This window comes from Parasteatoda tepidariorum, chromosome 1 (genome assembly GCF_982258835.1).
Source record: "Parasteatoda tepidariorum strain Cologne lab strain chromosome 1, Ptep-v5.0, whole genome shotgun sequence".
NCBI classification, from domain to species: Eukaryota; Metazoa; Arthropoda; class Arachnida; order Araneae; family Theridiidae; genus Parasteatoda; species Parasteatoda tepidariorum.
The window spans coordinates 62,622,961-62,642,870 of record NC_141755.1 but is presented as its reverse complement, the minus strand read 5'-3'; the positions used below and the strand labels follow the sequence as shown (position 1 = coordinate 62,642,870).

General features: G+C 29.1%; 2 protein-coding genes across 5 annotated transcripts in view; one reads left to right on the top strand and one right to left on the bottom strand.

The window, feature by feature from the left end:
- Positions 1-19,910, top strand: part of LOC107452939 (uncharacterized) — a 38,426-nt gene that overhangs the window by 3,339 nt on the left and 15,177 nt on the right. The window lies entirely within an intron of this gene.
- LOC107452948 (cubilin) lies at positions 638-19,677 on the bottom strand. 2 transcript variants are annotated; one of them, XM_016069578.4, is made up of 5 exons: positions 19,330-19,677; positions 13,340-13,586; positions 11,717-11,881; positions 6,628-7,004; positions 638-2,312 (listed from the first exon to the last, which is right to left on the bottom strand). In XM_016069578.4, exons 1-5 carry the CDS (start codon positions 19,409-19,411, stop codon positions 727-729), a joined length of 2,457 nt encoding a protein of 818 aa, XP_015925064.1. In that variant the 5' UTR covers positions 19,412-19,677; the 3' UTR covers positions 638-726. The 2 variants fall into 2 exon arrangements, with proteins under 2 accessions (XP_015925064.1, XP_015925063.1); XM_016069577.4 differs by having other exon boundaries at positions 19,321-19,652.

Here is a 19,910-nt window from a genome sequence, read left to right as displayed (position 1 = left end):
ATGAAAGGTGAATTTTTGAAGCACATTCAACTTATTTTCAAGCAATCAAACAGGTTTTTGATATTTTAAGTTCTTCCTTTCATAATAGAGACGCATTATATTTCGATAATTCTTTTGTTTTTCCCTTGCTTAAATACTAATTTGACTTCATATGTGTGCATTTCTTGCTTCAATAAAGTTTTATATTCAAGGCGATCATTAGGGGAGAGTCTGGTACCCCCCCCCCACTTAAGGAGTATTGCTTATATTTCTGTATAATATTGAGTAATAATCAATATTTTTGTATGTTTCTATTGTTTTATCATCTAATTAAATAATGCAAGAAGAATGAACCGAAAAAAGAATAGTTTAACTTAAAAAAAATAGAAATTTAAAAAATTTGACTACTGTATTCAATATATTTTCAAAACTATTGCTTACCATGTTACCAGCTGCATAAACACTTGAAACTTTGAAAATATTCCTTTTTTAATATAACAATTAATGTCCGATTGCCCATTGACTTGAAAAAATATCCTATACATATGAAAGTGACAGTGGGCGGGGGTACCCGACACTCCCCTACGTCACACCTTAAGCACAAATTAAGACTTAATATGTTGTTTTAATCGATGCTGTTTGTAAATAAACACAACAATAAAAAAAGAAATTTTAATTTAAAACAAAGCACCATTTCAAAGTTCAATAAAAATTTACATTTTTAATAGAAAGTCCAACTTATATCCTTTAAAACCGTTCTCTACGGTTTTGGCATCTTTTAAATACTGAATAAATGACACCTATCAGAATGCATGCGCATATCGCAAGTCCAAATCCCACAACCCACCAATGCAACTGCAAATTGTGCCTTCCAGTTAAGCACATAGAAGGTTCTTCATCAGGGGCGTATAATCTGAAAGGGGTGTCTTTACTTCTTGGACAGTTTGGAATACCATTACATACAAGTTCTTTTCGAATGCACGTCATTGAAGCTGCGCACAAAAATTCGCATTCTTTTCCCAAAGACATAAGCGAATAGTCAGACGCAGTCGATGGTGCTGGTAACACTCTAAGCTGCGTCCACCAGAGAGTAAAGTTTATTTCAGACGCTTCACTGGCTCGCAAGTCCAAAATTACATTTGAACTTTTAATATCCTCTCTTTGAACCACAAATGAATGTTCAGCAAGAGTTGGACAAAGAAGAACATGGTTCACTTTCAAATAATCAAAGCTGCAATTGTTACCGAGAAAATTCTCCAGTCTAAAGCCGGCATCTTTTCCTGGGAGTAAGGGAACCTGCCAAATACATCGCACAGGTCCTGGAATATCATTCTCTTGAAATGATGGGAAGGTGATGGATCCTTGCAAATCTAATTTAAGGATTTCTGGTCCACAACGGACATCACTGAAGAAAGTGAAATTTCCCGTAATGTCTTTGGAATTCGAGTTTTTGGAATTACTTGGCGTCATTGGCAGAATTTTCTGTTCTGAAGAAGGTGGGTTTGTACGAAGTGTAATAACCACTACAGACGCTACAGACACAATATTTACATTTCGTTTTCGGCTGATGTGGCAGAAACACAGTGGAGTGTCATCTAGGGTTGCTCCGGTAATCTCTAAAATAATAGTTTCCAGCTTGCAGTCGAGACAAAATCTTGTCAACTTCTCAAATGGCAAATCTAAGCTTAAATTAATTCTGCCGTGCATGTAAGAAGTAGCATCTAGCGTGTAGTTACACGTTACAGGTTGACTTGTAGAATTTAGTTCGTGTAGTGGAAACGTCAACTGTCCATCGTGATCGAAAATGCGGCTACAAGCATGCCCACTTTCTAAAGAGGAGGCTCCGACCGACTTTACTTGAAATTCATAACTTATTGATGAACCATCAAGGGATCCACGTGTGCTTACAAATTCGACGTAGAGAGAAGGACCAGTAGACTCGTACATCGCTTGAGCTTTGTTCATGTCGCAGAGTTTGGTGATGATTTTGGTGGGATTTGGTTCAGAAGCATCGTATAACTTAATGGATTCTTCGCATAGTGTGAACCTTTCTATGCGAAACAGCAAGAAATCAAGTCTGATGACGTCTTCAGATGTTGTGTAAAACTTGTATGCACATGTTGTGTTAGGAGGATACCATGATCGTAGATGGGAAAACGTACTTTCTTTATTTTCTGGTAAATACCTTTCCACGAAGCAACTGTTGTTTCTCAGTTGCAAAGGTTCTGATGTCTCAGGATCGATGATACTGTCGGCTTTAAAGTGAAATCCGGTGTTCAAGAGTGGACCCGCGTTTGAAGTGATGAATTCTACTAAAATATCAGGACCAGATGCTGTAAAAATATAGTACATATTAATATTTGTATTCAGAAATAAATACTGAAAATACAAGATTTGTACATTTTTATCATTGTTATTATATTATAAGTAGTAGCGATTTATTAGATTTTGATTCTAATTGAATTTGTTTATTCTTAAAATATCTGTTAAATACACTTCCCTACACTAATGGAAGACATTTTCAGTTTTTGATATTTTTGGGAATTTCTCAAGAAATACTTAGATGACTATTTTGTAACTTTAGAAGTGTTTGGTTCGTGTGATTTTTCATGCTTTGCTATAAAGTTTAAAGAATTCAGGGGTTTTAGGGACTGACAATAAATTACAAAGAAAACAATCATTTTTGAACACCCTATGCCAGAAAATCAAGCAATAAGCTTGTAACTTGTATCGATTGCAGTTATTGCAAATAACAACCAAAGTATGGTTGTTATTTGCAATAACTGCATAAAATTTCGTAAATATAGCAATTTAAAATTAATTACGAAATTACTGTTATAAAATTTGTAAAAAAAAGCTCTTAAAAAATGGGCAAGATATTATTATTTAAAATAGTTCTTTTAGATTACGCATGCGGAAAAAATTTAGAATTATTGTCTCATAATTTTATAGAGACTCGTATTTGGCTACTAAAAATTTGATTTAAATATCTCAACAAAAGTTTCAAGTAATTTTCTAGGTAGTTTTTGTACTGTAAAAGAAAGTTCAAAACGGGTTTTCCACATATTTTATTTTGTATTTGATGTCCAGTGATTATAGGGTAATGTAATTTGCAATACATAATAAAATTTGTGAAAAACTCCTGATTATTTTGAGCTTTCTTTTAAAAAGTCCAAAAGCTATGTATAAAATTGTTCTAAACTTTTTACGTTATTAAGATTTTCAAATAAGACTTTTCATTAGTTGCCAAATACGATTCACTACAAAATTATGAAAGAAAAAAAAACATTTTCTTTTTCGCTCATGCACAGTACAAAAGAACTACTTCAAATACTCATCTATATATTGCGCTCTTTTTAAAAAAGTTTTTAAAAAAGTTTTTAAAAATTTCTAAGCAATGATTTTGTAATTTTAAATTGCTCCAAAAATTTCGTTTAATTTTACATGAGTTATAGAGAAAAAACATTAGACAAAAAATTTATTTTTTATTAAAACTGCTCATATCTGCTTAAATATAAACTATAGATTAACGAAATTTTATGATATCCTGCAAATGACAACCAAATTACAAGCTTATTGTTGGATTTTCTGGCTAAGGGTGTTCAAGAATACTTTTATTTTCTTTCGTAACTTACTGTCAGTCTCTCAAACCTCTGGAAGCTTCTAACTTTATTACAAAGTAAGAAAAATCCCATGAACTAAATACTTCTAAATTTGCAAAATTGTCCTAAGCATTTCTTGAGAAATTCAAAAAAATATCAAAAATTGAAACTGTCTCTTCCATTATTGTACGATAGAGTAAAACCCATAAATAAAGCACGGATATGCTTTTAATAAGTATTTTTATAAGATGTAAGTTAATAGAGAGTGAAGAAAGGGTTTCAAGAGAGTTTTATGTATTATATTCTTTACCAGTGATTCTTTTTTACAATTTTTTTATTAAATGCATTGAAAACAAATTAATGAAATATAGTTAATAAAATTTTTGTCACCGTTAATCTATTCAATATCTTACTACAAATATACAGTTCACATCTGATTCATTCTTGCTCTCGCAGCACTGAATAAATTATGTCAGAAAGGAAAGATTCTCTTTTAAAAACTATTACAAAATCGTGGATTTATCAACTTTTGATCAATTTAATTTACCCTAGATTAATTAAATGTATAATAATAATAATCTACTTAATATAGAATTCCTACGAACAGAAGAAACAATTGAGTATTAATAATTTATTTTTAACTGATGTTTGAAATATAATGTAATGAAAAATTCGAGCAAAACTGATATGCTATTTTTCGCGGTAAAATTATTTAATAAAAGAAAAGCGTTTTGAGATCTTTTTAAAGTTGGACTTACAAATCAATTAGCATCATTTTAATGAAATAATTGTTGCTCTAACCAAGGCTAAACTTGATTATATCAGTCTGCATACAGATATTCTCATTATCTCAATTCAATTTGTTATAACATCTCAACTCGAAGTGCTAGTTAGCTATGTAATGTCACGTAAGCAATTAGATATCTGTACATCGTAGGTAAAGAACGCCATATCACAAAATGCCATTTTTGAAGAGAGCAGATTTTATTTCCTTTAGAGAAATTTAGAGATGATATTTTTTCAAACTGCCTATGATCGTTTGTTTAATGGGATATTTCTTATAATAGGACATAGTGTTCTATACCACAAAAAAAAATTGCGATTTGGATTTAGATGTTCCAAAGACCGACCTTTTGAAATTATTCAATACTCTGCAATAATTACTTTTAAATAAAGCAATATTTATTTCAAATTTTCTTTATTACCTAAAGTGTTTTAATTGGTTAGATTATTATAAAAGAGAAGTAAAGATGCGTAGGTGTTTATTTAAGAACATCTATGACTTGTATGAAAATATTATAGTTTAGGTTTGAAATTCCCTTCTGATTTCTTAAAGCCAAATTAAAAGCCATTAGTATTATGTAAACATGATAAATCATGTTGTATATTTTAAAGTAAATAATCTCCGAGCTGCCAGCTTTCTTTTCTGTTTGAAAAAAGGTTTCAGTGGCAGCAAGATCTGTTTTAATGCATGATTATTTGTTTAGTCGATTTTGTTTAGTAAATTTTATTTAAAGTCATTTATTTTCCACACAAAAATACATGTAAACGATTGAAAAATTCCTATAAAAAGTCACTTTGTCCTAGTTCTCTCAAAGTGAGGCTTTTAAAATATCGAGAAAATTTACCTATATTCTGAGTATAGTTCTTGATTGTCTGCCATTCTATAAAATGTTTCGTAAAAAACCTAGCAGTTGGAAACCCTGAATCTCATTCGCTAATTTTGTTTGCTAGATATAACCAGAACTAACAACAAACAACAGAACTAGCAACATTTCTTTCGCACAGTTATCTTTTTGATGTATTGAGACTGCCTGACATGTTACAGTTAAGTTATTGATCTCGATCTAATAAAACTTGATCTAACAAAATTTGATCTAACAAAATTTAGGAAATTTACGTTACGAAGACTAACGTTACGCATATTTTCAATACTTATAAATTAAAAAATACATAGATAAAAGTGAATAAGAAATAGAGGTTGTATAATATAGTAGAATTAGTGTATAATATTTATATTGTATTTTATACTATAATTGATTCGTTTTAATGACTTAAATATCTCTGAAAGTAAATATCTTCTCACAATTTTCTTCAGATATAAATGGGAGCATGTAAGGAAAACTTACATGCGTAATAATTCATTGACAAACATAAATAACTTTCTTTTGTGACAATTTTTTCAATTATATACATACAGTTTGAAAGAAACTAGCAAGAAATATCCCTTTGAGAAAAATGCAGATAATTGGAATGAATGTAATATGACCATTATGTCAAAAGTTAATTGAGAGCATGGTCCAATTTGACAATTTCATATCTATATACAGGATGTTCCGTAACAACCGTTCTTTATACATAGTTTTAAAATCCTCATTAAAGACAAAGTCAAAATTACTATTAATTGGGTGTATATCTTGAAAGAAACTTTGAAAGAAACAAAAACGTAATCGATATCTGTCAAATCACCTCTAAAGAAAAGGGAACTGAAAATATCCAAATATGAGGAGTTAGACTGTAACGTAACAGTGTGTGACAACTGAGCTAAAAGCATCAATTCCTCGAGAGGTAATGCTAAAATGATGTTGCTTGAGAGACACACACGAGAAGTGATGGTCTTTTTTTGTGTAGTTGAGAAAGAGAGTAATTTTCTGAGAAGAGATATTTCTTTGGAAAATATTTTGTGATTTTTCGTGTGAATGTTTAAATAAATTGTTTGGTACAACTCATGTCTTATTTCTGGTTGTTGTGACACAACAGAATTTTACTGTTTGATTGTCAAAGGAAAGAAAAAGACGAAAAGTGGTTATAACATACACCAGTGTGTTTCATCTGGTTTAATCTAATTAAGATTTCCTAAATGTGATTCAACAGATTTCTGCAGCTCTTTTTTTCTATGCTTAAATATTGATTCGCGATCGCTCATATGCATATTTTTTTACTTCATTTTTGACAAGGATTCTAAATATATATATAAATTGTAGTTATACTTGAAACCTTATAATGAACGAAATTCATTCAAATAATAATATAATCCTTATCTTACCAATGATGTTTGACTTCAATCTCCCACGACCACAAATGCTGACAATGAGAGGACTTTCATCAGTTGCTCCATCATAAACTTTTACAATATCAAAGGGGCAATCATCGGCAATCTTAGATATTGGTCTGGGAAAGCACATTAGAAGGTTGTCGCAGCGCAAACCATCTACATCGAAGGCCGTCAAATCAAGGCCCACCAAATACTGCCGGACACTTACGTGGTACCGGCAGTGCAGATTACGTGGATAAATTCCCGGAAATCCAGGTGATTGGACGAAACAGCGACTGGGGGCGCATTCGTGAAAGACTCTGTCACAGTAAGATCCTGGTACTGGTGCGCCCCTTCTGTGAGGATATAAATGGGGAAATTGTCCGTACCTAAAGAAAATATTAAGAATTACAAATTTGAATTAGAACCCAAAATTTTAAATGAAATTGAAAATCAATTTTTAAAGAAAGATTATCAACACATTTCTATGGAAACCTGAAAAAACATTCACACAAAAAACCGCTGAAAGTCATGGAGATTAAGACTCTGCAGATTTGCGTCTAATGTAATATGATATTCATTTTTACATTCGTAAGAATGGATATAATATGGTTGTATACATAAAATATGGTTTACATAACCAAATCATTGAGGGTCAAAGGGGTCATAACGGTTAAGGCTCTACAGTTTTGTGTCTAATGTAATAAGATATTCATTTTTACATTTGTAAGAATGGGTATGATATGGTTATAAAATATGGTTGACATAACCATTTCATTGAGGGCCAAGGGGGTCATAACGGTTAAGGTTCTACAGTTTTGTATCTAATGTAACAAGATGTCCATTCTTACATTTGTTTGATGCTGTTAGTCACTCTTTAAATAATTCAATTAGGACTTTTTAAATTTTTTTGCATCTTGCAAAATTTTTTTAATGTAAGAATTTACACTAAAGTTATTCCTATTATCTTCCAGCTTATAAATAAGGCGTTATGAATTACCAAAAATTAGGAAACCTGCATAATTTAGAATTGTCCTATTATATTTTTTCTGTGCAAATTACGTGTTTCATCAAATATTTATTTCAGTTTCAATAACTAAAACTATTTTATGTTACTACTGAATAAAATCTCTCTCTGGCTGATTGTTCAAATTTTAATTTTTTCTTTCTGGTAATCAAAAAATCACAAGTTTTAAATAACTTCGTTTGTTCAATTCAAACTTGCTGATTCAATTATCCTTATTCAATTTTGAAAATTTAGATTATCAAATGAGAAACTCTATCAAACAAATATTTGAAAATAACACGAAATTATCGACTCTAAATCTAAATGTTGCGTTTTTGAATTCCATAGATTGAGAAAAGCCAATACCATGTTGTGGCAATGCATGTTTACAGACTAAGAACAGAGAAATGTTTTACCTGTTGAATTATTGTTTCCAAAATTTTAATAAAATGCATAATCTATAAAGTAAATGCAACTAGGAAAATATTTTATCTTATACATTTAGAAGTGCTTTTTCCCTATTTTTGTAGTCTTAATGAGAAATTAATTCTAATTAAAAAATATCTAGTACTTATTTTTATGTAAAATCTTTTAAGTTTTTATATTTATTTTCCACACTACTTTTATAAGTTGATTTATTATTAGCAGTCTGCCTTGTAAACTAAAATATGGTACGTGTCATAACCACCTTATTTTTAATTTTCAAAATCCTTTGAAAAAGTGGAATGTACACATTAGAAGTAAAAAATGTGTAAATATACAAATTTAAGGTCGTAAATTAATATTTTAGGGAGTAAGAAATAAAAACACTAATAATTATTAGACAAGAAGATGGAAGTAAATACAGAAAAACCAGTTGAATTACCTGAAACTTTAAGGTGTTTTCATTGACGTTTCCTGTCCCACCTATCATTTGATAGTATTTTTTTTACTTAAAAGTTTTCAACTTAGTGTATACTTTTCTGACTTAATATTCACGAAGAATCTAAGATTTTATACGATAAGACTCTCTATATAAAAATCTAAGTACTATAGGCTAGTATAATTCCAATACAAACATACCTTAAATTTAGTTATCTCCTCTATTTCTATATTTCTAACACTAACAAGCATAATCTATCTATTAGCCGTTTTTACAAAGCATCTGAAAAATAACTCTGATAATAAAAGGAAACTCAATACTTAGTTCAGTTCAGTTCATTTTGTTAAAATAACGTCGAGTGCGAATAGCGTACAGTACTGATATCAAATATGCTTACAATAAAAATACACATCTGTAAAATTCTTATTGAAACTAAACAAAGTTTTAATTAACGAAAAAAAACTTTAAAATTAACTGCATCTGTGGCCCCTGGGACAAGATATAAACCCACTAAGTTTTATTTAATTTATTCTAAAATTAAAAGTTCTTTTGAGTTATGTGAAATTCTTGGCCGAATAGAATGATTAACATATCTAAATGATCGCAGAGAGAAAGAAGATCTGTCCCAGTTGATAATAATAATTAATTTTTCAACTTTTTTACTAAATAATATTTTTATGTAGGTATATATTAAATATTTATTTTCGTGATCTCGCGATATTTGTATCTTCCCTTTTTCAAAAAGAAAAAATTTTTAAGTTTATCTTTTGAATTGGAATTTATGTTTCTTTCCAAAACATTTTTTTATAAATTTATTCTATCTATTTTATGCCTGGAAAATGCTTAAAAAATAATTAGTTTTTTCTCTGTAAAAACAAGCAAACTGCTTTTTTTTCGTAATGGATCTTAAAATTGAAGAAAAATATTTACATTTATTAAAATACTTCAATTTTTTCAATAGAAAAAACTTTATTTTATTTAAAAGTATATATAATTGTAGTGAAAATTTTATTGATGTGAAACAATAAAAAATATATTAAGAATATTCAATTTTTTTAAAATTTTAGTTAGTATATTAACTTTAAAAAAGATTTTATTTCTTAGTAATTATTACTTTAAAAAAATCTCCTATTTAACTAAAGAAAAGAAAATAACTTTAAACTGATGAATAATTTTTTATAAGTAGTTGCTAATTTAAATTAGAAGTTTCTTAATATAAATACTTTAAATAAAAAGAGAAAATGTTTTTAATGAATATTAAAACAATCAGTTTCAATAGAAGGGACGACCTCTCTGCTTGAAGTATGATTTCTTAACCATTCAGCCACAAATGTATGTCTAACGATTTTTTTAATGGTAAATTAACTAGAAATTACAATAGTCGTGTCTAGATCCAAGCAGTAGCAGTTGTGGTAAATTTTTACTTAATCCTATGTTTTCGACCATGATCCTTCATTTGAGCTTAATTTTGTTCCAATGGGAATTGAACAGATGTGTACTTCTCTTGTTCAACTATATCGCGTACTCTTTTGCAAATGACTTATGCCAAAAAATTGTAGGCCAGTGGCATACGAAAACCAAACTTTGGTAACCATTTCCTCTTTAATTTTCCTAAAAATGCTGATGTTCTTCTGCGTTTTGGCAATGGTAGTTTGAACAAAAAAAGTATCAACCAGGGAACTCAAATATCAACCTGTCTTATCCTCTTATTCTTCTTTTAAGAGCGTGCAGCAGTGTAATAATAAGCCTTTTTTTTCAAATAGTTTGCATGAACAGATTTTAAGAGCATTTTTAAGTAGGCAAACAGAAATAAAATGGCGGTATGTAAAAATTTGTTTTGCATTCTTCTGCCGCTTAGAGGTATTGTAAAATATTATAAAATGCCTATCTGTAGAAATACTTAGGAACATTTTGATGCAACAAAGTAACGTTTGGAAAAAGTGTATCTTCTTACTATATGGCCCAAAGCTTATAAATTTTATTATATTTTTAAAAAAAACGGAGAGATTAGTTTAGCAGTAGTAGCTATTAAATAGCGCTTCGCTTTATCTAGAGATATAATACTTCTCTAATGTTAAGCTCGGGTATTTCTCTATCGATTGGCAACACTATAGTTATTATATATTTTGTTAGGTTGTCATAAGTAATAATTTAAGTAGTGTTTAAAACTGAATTATCGTTAAGTATTTATTTGAATTCATATCTTAGGGTGTGTTCAGTAATAATTTAAATAGTGAAGAATAATTAGTTATACATTTAGTGTTGATTTACGAAGTAGTTATTTAGATTTATTTTTTTTCTTTTCGAAAATGGCTGTAGTAACTTTAAGCGTCAACGATGCTATGATACCGCATGCTATCGTATCAATTATTGATGGAAGTTTTTGAGCAATTGCTTATGTATATCAAACAATACTCAAGTTATGGCTCGAAACGTGCGTGAGAAAGTTACCGCACGTTATGGAGTATTGGAATGGGTTTCCTATTTTATTTCATGGTCATAAATGGAGATAATTTTAATATTTCTGCTGATTACCATACTGAAATACTACCGAACTCATACTTACGCTGGCTTGTGTGATTTAATGGCTGGTGGACAGATTTTAAATCATAACTAAAATTCTATACATAAAGATCTTTGACAATATCGCGGATCTCTTGAAAATAGTTAAATTGAAATTAAAGTATTATAGGACTGGAAAGTAAAGTCGTTTAGGTGCATTTATAATTTGCTACCAAGATTTTATTTTTAATCAGTATTGTATCCACACTCATTAGCAACAACCTTTCAATGCCGGATCGAAAATGAATCGAAATGGATCGAAAAAAAAATGAATTGGTTTTTAAGACTAAAGAATATTTAATGAGCCGAAACAACATTACTTTTCAGGCCTTCTAATGCTTCCAAGCTGCAACAGACGGGGGAAAAATCTGGTTAAAATGTGACGGTGAAAAAATCCGATTTAAAACTAATTAAGTTGTCAGGATTAGAGGAAAGGGGGAAGAATTAGAATATTTAACGTTAGTTGTGTTGTGCAATTCGGTTTGGTTACCATTAAAATTTATGTGTTGCATAAGATAATTTTGAAAGTGGTCACCGAAGGTAGCTAATGCCTTTTACAGACTAATTTATTCATTTTTAAAGACTTCACACTATTTTCTTTTGCTTACCGTTCAACGTAAAAAATTCTACAAAACATATTATTCATGGTGATACAATATTATACTTCATACCTAGCATGAACTTCTCCTTGTTTTTCAACGTTAGCATCGAACTGTAAGAAAGTTTCTGGTCCATAACTGTCTGCGTGAAATATTATTTTGACCTGAGGAGTTTCGGAAATGAATGTTTTTGGAGAATCTATGTCACCACAGTAATATCCTGGAGATTCTCTGTTGCTAAATAAATAAAATATATTTAGAATATTTGCAGCAAGCATTTCATTAAATATTTAAATTAACAGAAACTTTTGCTTTAACTTTATTGTAAATTATGAATGGTTTAACCCATTAATCGCTGGTTATTTCTTTTAGTGCAGTAAATAAAATAAAATCTAACGTATCAAAATTTTTAAACAAAAATTACTCTTTAAAAAAAATATTTATTTATTATAATATATTTTTATTATTTATTATAATATATATTTATTATTTATTATAATAAAATATTTATTTATTATAATAATATATATTAAGTTATAAGTTATTACTTTACTAAGGGAAAATTGATAGAGGAAGATTACACTGGGGAGCAAATTTTTGTTGTATCTATACAACTTTTGTTGTATATATATATTTGTTCTATTTTGTTGTACCTAGCGTAAATTCGGTGTGGAGATTTCAAATCTAAAATTAGTTTGCTCCTATAGCTGCAGATTATTTCAGTCTACTTTTTCAAAATGTACAAGTTTTAAAATGTCATATATAACAGAGGTAGCATAAATGTTGTGGTAAACTTCTAGGGAAGTTCGGGCATATCCTCTGGTTAAAATTGCATAGAACTCATGCGTGGATTATAGGGGTGCTTCCCTATTATGACTAGCTCACAAGCACACGAAGAAACAGTTCATAATCTGGAAAAGTCTCTAGCGGCGTATGACATTTTCAGACATGGGTTCCAATCCTATTTTAATCTTGGTGACTTGCTTTAACTCCCCTAGAACTCTGTCATGACATTTATGCTCCCTGCTCTTTATACTTGTATATAACGTTTTAAAACCTGTACAATTCAACAAAAAATAGACTAAAAATGTCATTTAAGAACAACTGTAGTTAGTTTGGAGAGAGAAATCAAATGGAGATTTGAATTTATTCAGATTAAAATGTCCATGATCCGTTAAAAAATCTCATATAACAAAAAATTTGCTCCCCAGTGTTTTTCAAAGATCAAATAATATTTAGTCCGTGTTTCACCGTTAATTAGTTAAACTGCACTTGGATAATATTAGATAATGTAAGTAATGTATGTAACGACCACATAAGAAGAAATCAAGTGATGTAAGGTCTGGAAATCTTGGTGGCCAAGTGATTAAAGGCGAATCACTGTTACCCACGCGTCCTAGAAAATACTTAGAAACCTTCGAAGCCAAAAAACTACAAGAACTTTGAAAAAGCAATGGCTCATCATTACGGACCATGAACAGTGTAAAATTGCAAAATGTGTGGAAGAAACATGATTAAATGTTAGATGTTTATCATGTAACAAAAGGGTCACACATCAAACATTTGTGACTGAAAAAATGGTATTTTCCCCTGAATTACTTATATTTATAACTTATATAAATAACTTATATTTAAGCATTCATAAAAATTTACAAAAATGTTTTTTTAAATTTTTACAGTTTAAAATAAACGAACCTGTAATTGCTATCTTTATATCCATCAACTATTTGAACATAGCCTCCGATGCATTGCGAACGATTGTTACTAGGTTGTCCCACTCGCAGTCTGGTGAATCTGACGAACACTACCCAATCATCCCTGACGGGTCTCACTCGAATTTTGTAACTGCAATGCAGTGGCTTTCCTCGGTTCGCTTCTGTTACTGGTGGACTCGACACAGCTTGATAAATATCTACAGTTTTGTTGCAGTGATCGGAATCACCTAAAAGAATTGTAAAATAAATATATATAAAGTTAAAGTAAAATGAAATAAAAATTTTAAAATCTATGTTCTTTGAAGAGCCTAAAAAGAACACATCAAAAGTAAAAAAAGTTCGAAAAACGGAGGGGGATTTTCTGCGGTGATAAGTTTATTACAGTGATGTGTCGTACAGCTTTTTAAGTGTAACAAAAATAGAATTATGTATTTTTTAATCCTTCAGAATTTAAATTTAGTTTATCATAGATCGCATAATCAATAATTCAATTTTAGGAGGAATTTATGTAGCAACCATGTTTGCTAAGCAAACATCAAATCTCCAAATTAAAATGCTCTAACAGTAATGTCGCAACTAAGCATGCTTAAAAGCTCCAATGACCCCTTTAAGCTTTCCCCTCCCCTAAGGAGCCCCGCTCTTATTGACCACCAATCACTATTTCACTAATTCACTGTAAATTACTTAGCAACAATTGTTCAATTGTCATGTCATGAATGTTTAATGTCGCTTTCTCATAGGTACACACTAATTACTTCGAGTCAATTCACCCATGGCAACAATGTATAACATCAATTCACTCAGCCTACAAACTCTCTCAACGCAACTGTCCTAAATATACCTGAAATAACAGCAACGCATACTGCAAACAAGCTTACAACTGCTGTCTTACAGCTACAACATTAAATCCTAGCTTAAGTACCAATTTTTTTCTTTCTAATGGCAGATACTGAACTTTTTATAGTTTATAATTTTTGATAAAAATTGTTGTCAAAATACTTTTTTTGAAAACATAAATGGTATAACATTATGTGTTTATGTATACTTCTTGCATATTCTAATGTTTCAAGCAATATGATTCAGAAAAGTATGAATAAAAATTCGGTACTTATGTATTAACGTCACAGCACCTACAGATTTGGCGGTTTTTAAATGCCGCCAATCCACACCTAAAATTTTTGTGACAAATCATAAAATGAAACACTTTGTATAAAATCAAAGTAGTTTATCGAATTTCGGTGGACAATGGGCAAAATATTTCGCTCCTGAAAAAATAAAATTGCATATTGTTCTATTTTTGGCAAATCCTAAAGACACATTTTCGTAGCACTAAAAAATGGTAACAAAAATCGAAGAACAAATCATTTTGGAATTCTTCGCAGGTAAGTATTAGTTTTTATAAAATAAAAAAAATTTACTTTTAAGTAGTTTTTTTTCTTATTTGATGATAGTTTTCTATAGAATGGTTTTCTGCGTCCGATTATGAATCAAAAAAGAAAAAACATGAAAGTTGTTTATTTTAATGTAAGGAATTTTTAGAATTGGTTTTTTCTTTTTTGCTTTGTATCGTAAGCATTCTTTATTTTACGTTTTTTAGTTTCTAAATAATGATTTTTATTGAAACTTGAAATTTTTTGATGAAAATTGTCGAAAAACTTATTTTACATTAAATTTCATAAAATTATGAGGCTTATGTATAGGGGAGAGTGGGGTCAATTGTAACATTTTTTACTTCACTATTTTTAACTAACAAAAAATCCAATATATTATTAGTATTAATTGACAGACGAGTAAAGTAGACTATCCTCTACTACAAAAAAAATTAAATACCTGATTTTAAATATTATTATATTAGTTATTAACAATTTTTGACAGTCGTGCACTTGTTACAATTGTCCCCACTTACGGGGTCAATTGTAACAGTTCATAAATTCAACTAAAACATAGTTAATTATACATATTATCATAGTTGTGATATATTTTTTGATTGATCAAAATAGTAGTGATATTTTAGGAGTAAAAATAATAATGAGCAGAGACCTAAAGGGCTAAACTTTTAACTTTAAGGGGTTAAAAATTTTAATTTATGCTGTGAAAGGTGACAAATAAAATAATGCACATGCAACATAATATAAATGCTATAGGAAACTATTGGTGGTTCTTAAAGAGTTAATTAATGGTTTGTAAACATAAGATTATTTATTTTCAGCTATTACAATCGTCCCTTTACTTATTGTTGCAATTGTCCCCAAGACGCCATTTCAGCTTCATTTGTTAAAAACAATGCTAGTTAATTAGCAAAACTAATCTTTTTTTTTATTGAAATGTTAATTAAGGTGTCCACTTACATATTTGGTTATTAATTTTTATTTGTTTAAATAAAATTACTTTGTTACAATAAAATATTCTAATACCAAAAAAATACTTGCGTGACGTGAAAATATCTTTTGTGATGTAACTCTTTCAAAAGTACATAAAAATGGTTGCCATCAGGGGTGTACATGTAGATTTGTTAAATACACCTTGTCCACCACCTAGGAACCAAATCTAGAACCCGACACTCGAAATTTTTGCTCTGTTACAATCGTACCCTGTTACAATTGACCCCACTCTCCCCTACTTTTTGTTCATTTTAATTTTTGAAGTAATATGATTCTTAAAACTATGGAATGTAAAGTTTAAATAGGCCTTTCATGTTATATCATTAAATTTAGTAAAACTATTTCTCGGGCATTAGGTTTTAACTCTTATAAGAATATACATATTTTCTTCTGTTTATGTGCAAATATTTTTCCGATGTGTTTTGGATGTTCCTTCTCTAAAAAAAAAAAGAGATACCATTTTGTTTTCGTTTGCATAAGAAAGGATATTAAACATTTTTCTTTTTTAAATTTAATTAGCCACGATTAAGAAGGAACGTTGCAATGCTACACGCTACATTAAAGACGTCTCTAGAGTAAATGAATGACTGTTCATATAGAAATCGCAGGTATTAGTCTCATACAACAACGCCCCCTATAGTTCGTTGCGATCGCGAATTCCTTTTTTTTTTTTTGAGTTGCAAGTACACAATTGCGCTGTTATTGTTGAATTTAAAAGCGTTGGATTTATATCGCTCTTCAGTAACGCACACTTTAAAGGTTGGGTTAAGCTAAGAACGTGTTCTATTAAAACTAACAAATCTTATTTGATAAAGTAAAAAAAGAAGTAAAAAAATAAACAAAGAATATGTCTTTACTGAACTAAGTATAAAAGATATTTGGATATTTCTTGGTTGGTAATTTAGTTTAAATTTTTCTGTATTAGAATAAGGGATAAAAATCTATAACAAATTGATTTGATTAATATGTAATTACACAAGAGATTCAAAATAATGTGAGTTGCATAAAAACTTAGAAATGTTAAAAACTTATGTTAGAAACTTATGATAATGTTAGAAACTTATGTTAAATGTTAAATTTTTTTTATTGACTGAAAATTTGACGCGGTTTAAGTTAGGGACTTTTCGGTTAGTCGGGGGCAAGGAAATTGAACTAAATTTTTATTTATTTAATTTTTATTTATGTAATATTTATTTATTTAATTTATATTTAATTTTATTTTAATTAATTTTAATTTAATTTTCATGTGCTTAAAAAAATGAATTAAATAAAAATAAATTGGCGGAGGTCTACATTTTTTGACAGCTTTTCGCTTTAGCTCTTGTTAAATGTCATGTATCTGAATGTGTTGCGTCGCCATGTAAAGATAGCTCGCCAATTTGGCGAGCGCTTCTTAATGTTTGTGTTTATAATTAATTACATACTTCGTTCGTTCCTCGGTGAGGATGTGTTATATTGAGCATCTTCTGATAAAAAATTTCGATATCAACTAAAATATAACGTTTTTTCGTTTGTTGAGGACATTCTACGGTGTATTGTCCTTTATTAAAACCAATCGTTAAACTTACAGTCCATTCATATATAATCATAAACAGCTCTGCTAACCGAAAAGTACCGAAAGTATTATAAATAGTCTTATTTTTTCTAAAAATATAAGTTTATCAATATTATGATAGAAACTATATAGTGAAGCTATGAAATAACGTGTTAGATACGTAAAAATATATTAAATGTTAAAAAATTAAGATTATTTAAATGTTAAAAAATGAATATTCAAGTTCATACAAATACCTAAATAAATAAAAAATAATAAAAAATAATAAAAAATAAATAAAAAATTCATACAATACCATTTCATATAATACTATATATTAATCATTTTTTTTTTTTTTTGAAAATTCAATAGGTGCTAATTTTAAAAAATCCTGTAGTAATTAACAAATAAAAAATAAAAATGTAAGTTAATAAATCAAATAGTATAATTTTTTAGAAAGTCATTACAAGCTTAATTGCGTTCAATTAACCTGTGCAATCAATCAATAATTTTGTTTAAGAATTGAGTACTCATTTCAAAACGTAATATATTTTTTGAAGGTCTATTTTTATTGGTTTATTTTCAGTTTAATTTTTTTGCCAATCCATAAATTATTTGAAACAATTTTTTTAAAAATATATTTAGACTAATTCGTAAGTACTTCAAAGAATAAATAAATAAAGACCTTTAGAGTATGCATAGTATTATTTTATTACTGACAAAACATATATGGTATAAATATTTCATCTTTCACTTCAAAAAATGGCTTAAGTTCCTTTACATTTGCGAATATTTTATTTAAACTTATTATTTATTATTTATCGAAATATAACTTGTTATTTCCGTAAAACATTATGAAATATTATGAAGTAAAATATTAGTAAAATTACATTAAACAATAATAGTTTTAGAAATAAATATTTTTAGTTTTTAAAATTATCTCTTCCTTTGTATAATTTTATTTTTTAAGCTATATAACATAAAATGATAATGGCCTAAAACCGTTTTTTGTTGCTGTCGGTTAACTCTTATTGGTCAAAATAACCATATAATGTATTCTTATTCAACAAAAAGGATCAGAAAATCTTTTATTAGCTCAACATTAAAAAAAATTGTAACGGTATTTATGGATAAATTATTTATATCTCTTATTCAACGGTATTTTCATTATGCTGTATTTTATTTTTAGTGCTTTTAAATATTCATTTGAAGTTATATTCGCATATGTTACTCTGTCTACATTAAACTTAACCATTTTAACTTTTTGATTTTTATTTAAAGGCTTAAAACTATGTTTTTTTAATAAATTATGAAGAACATTGATTTTGCTCCTTAATCCTTGGCATTCGTTCAACCAACGTAAGCAACTAAAAAAATGAATACAAATGAATTAAAAGTCGGAATTAATTATTCCTTTTATTGCTAAACATTTAGCAAGTTTTCTAGTAACCAAAATTTAAATAAAAAATTAAAAGACAAGTTTAAGGAAGAAATTGCAATGATAACTGAATAAACTTTGCAATTATCAAAATGGAAACTAACTGTAGTATCAATTCTGTAGTAACAAAAAAATAGGAAAAAAAATCACACTTAATAACAACTTATTTTTGACTTTTAACTTTAATTTTTGTTGTACCAATCTGTCTATTGTCAAGAAAACAAAAAAATATTGTCAAATAATCGAAGGGGGGGGGGGTGAGAGAAGCGTGCAGGAAGCAGGTCCCTCCATTAAAATCCAAATTTATATAAAAATAGAAAATTTATTTTGCAATTAAATTTGGGAAAAAGAAATGATTTTTTTTTAAATGGAACTGAAAATTACTCTATTAAGAAATATTTGGTTTACATTTCGTATTATGTCCAGTGCCAAAACATAAAATCCTTTTTATCTCAAAGCTTGCTTGCTTATGATACAGGAAAAAAAAACAAATTTTTATTGCATGCTTATTACATCGATATTTGTTTAATAATTTAAAATCTTATGCAAAATGCAACTTTAACTATCCATCTTAATAAAATCAAAATCAGAATATTGAAAATAGATACCATAAATACCTGTCCGATGGTTAATATCTGGTACAGAAAAGCCGATACTGAACAAGAAACAAAATAAAATTTCAAAAAGCAATGAATCCATCTTCAATGTGAGGATGCGTGGTCACGATGACGAATGGGAGATGCGATTGTTAAATCCATCTATATTTTAATGTACTTATAACGTGTCGGACATTATCAATGCCAGATTAAAATACCTACATCTGTGTGTATATTTTTTTTTCTCTTGAAAAATGCTCATCAAAATTCTGAAGCAGCATAACATAGAACCGAAGATGGGCTCTATAAGTTGCTCATGCGCAGAAGGGATGCGGCCTCCTAACTCCTGTATTGATCGTGAGGGATGTCGGGGGAAAGGGGTGGTTGAAGATTTGGGAAATTATGTATCAGGTGTAAGGGGAGGAAAGGAGAAAAAAATTCAAGGCGAATCTCGTGCATTGGATGGAAATTTTATGGCGAATTGTACAGTCTGATCAATGCCATTTGCTTAATTTCTTGAGCTGATGTTAGATTCGAATGTGTTGGAGTCGTTGGCGGGGAATTGATTTTCTTGTGAAAGATCACTACCCGAATTCTCGTTA

What these genes read in the sequence shown, in the direction of transcription:
- LOC107452948 (XM_016069577.4), bottom strand. Translation starts at nt 19,411, where the DNA reads ATGGATTCATTGCTTTTTGAAATTTTATTTTGTTTCTTGTTCAGTATC. An exon ending in TATAAAGATAGCAATTACAG is followed by an intron (nt 11,882 to 13,339) that starts GTTCGTTTATTT and finishes TTATTTATTTAG; the next exon opens with CAACAGAGAATCTCCAGGAT. An exon ending in ATTGAAGTCAAACATCATTG is followed by an intron (nt 2,313 to 6,627) that starts GTAAGATAAGGA and finishes ATATTTTTACAG; the next exon opens with CATCTGGTCCTGATATTTTA.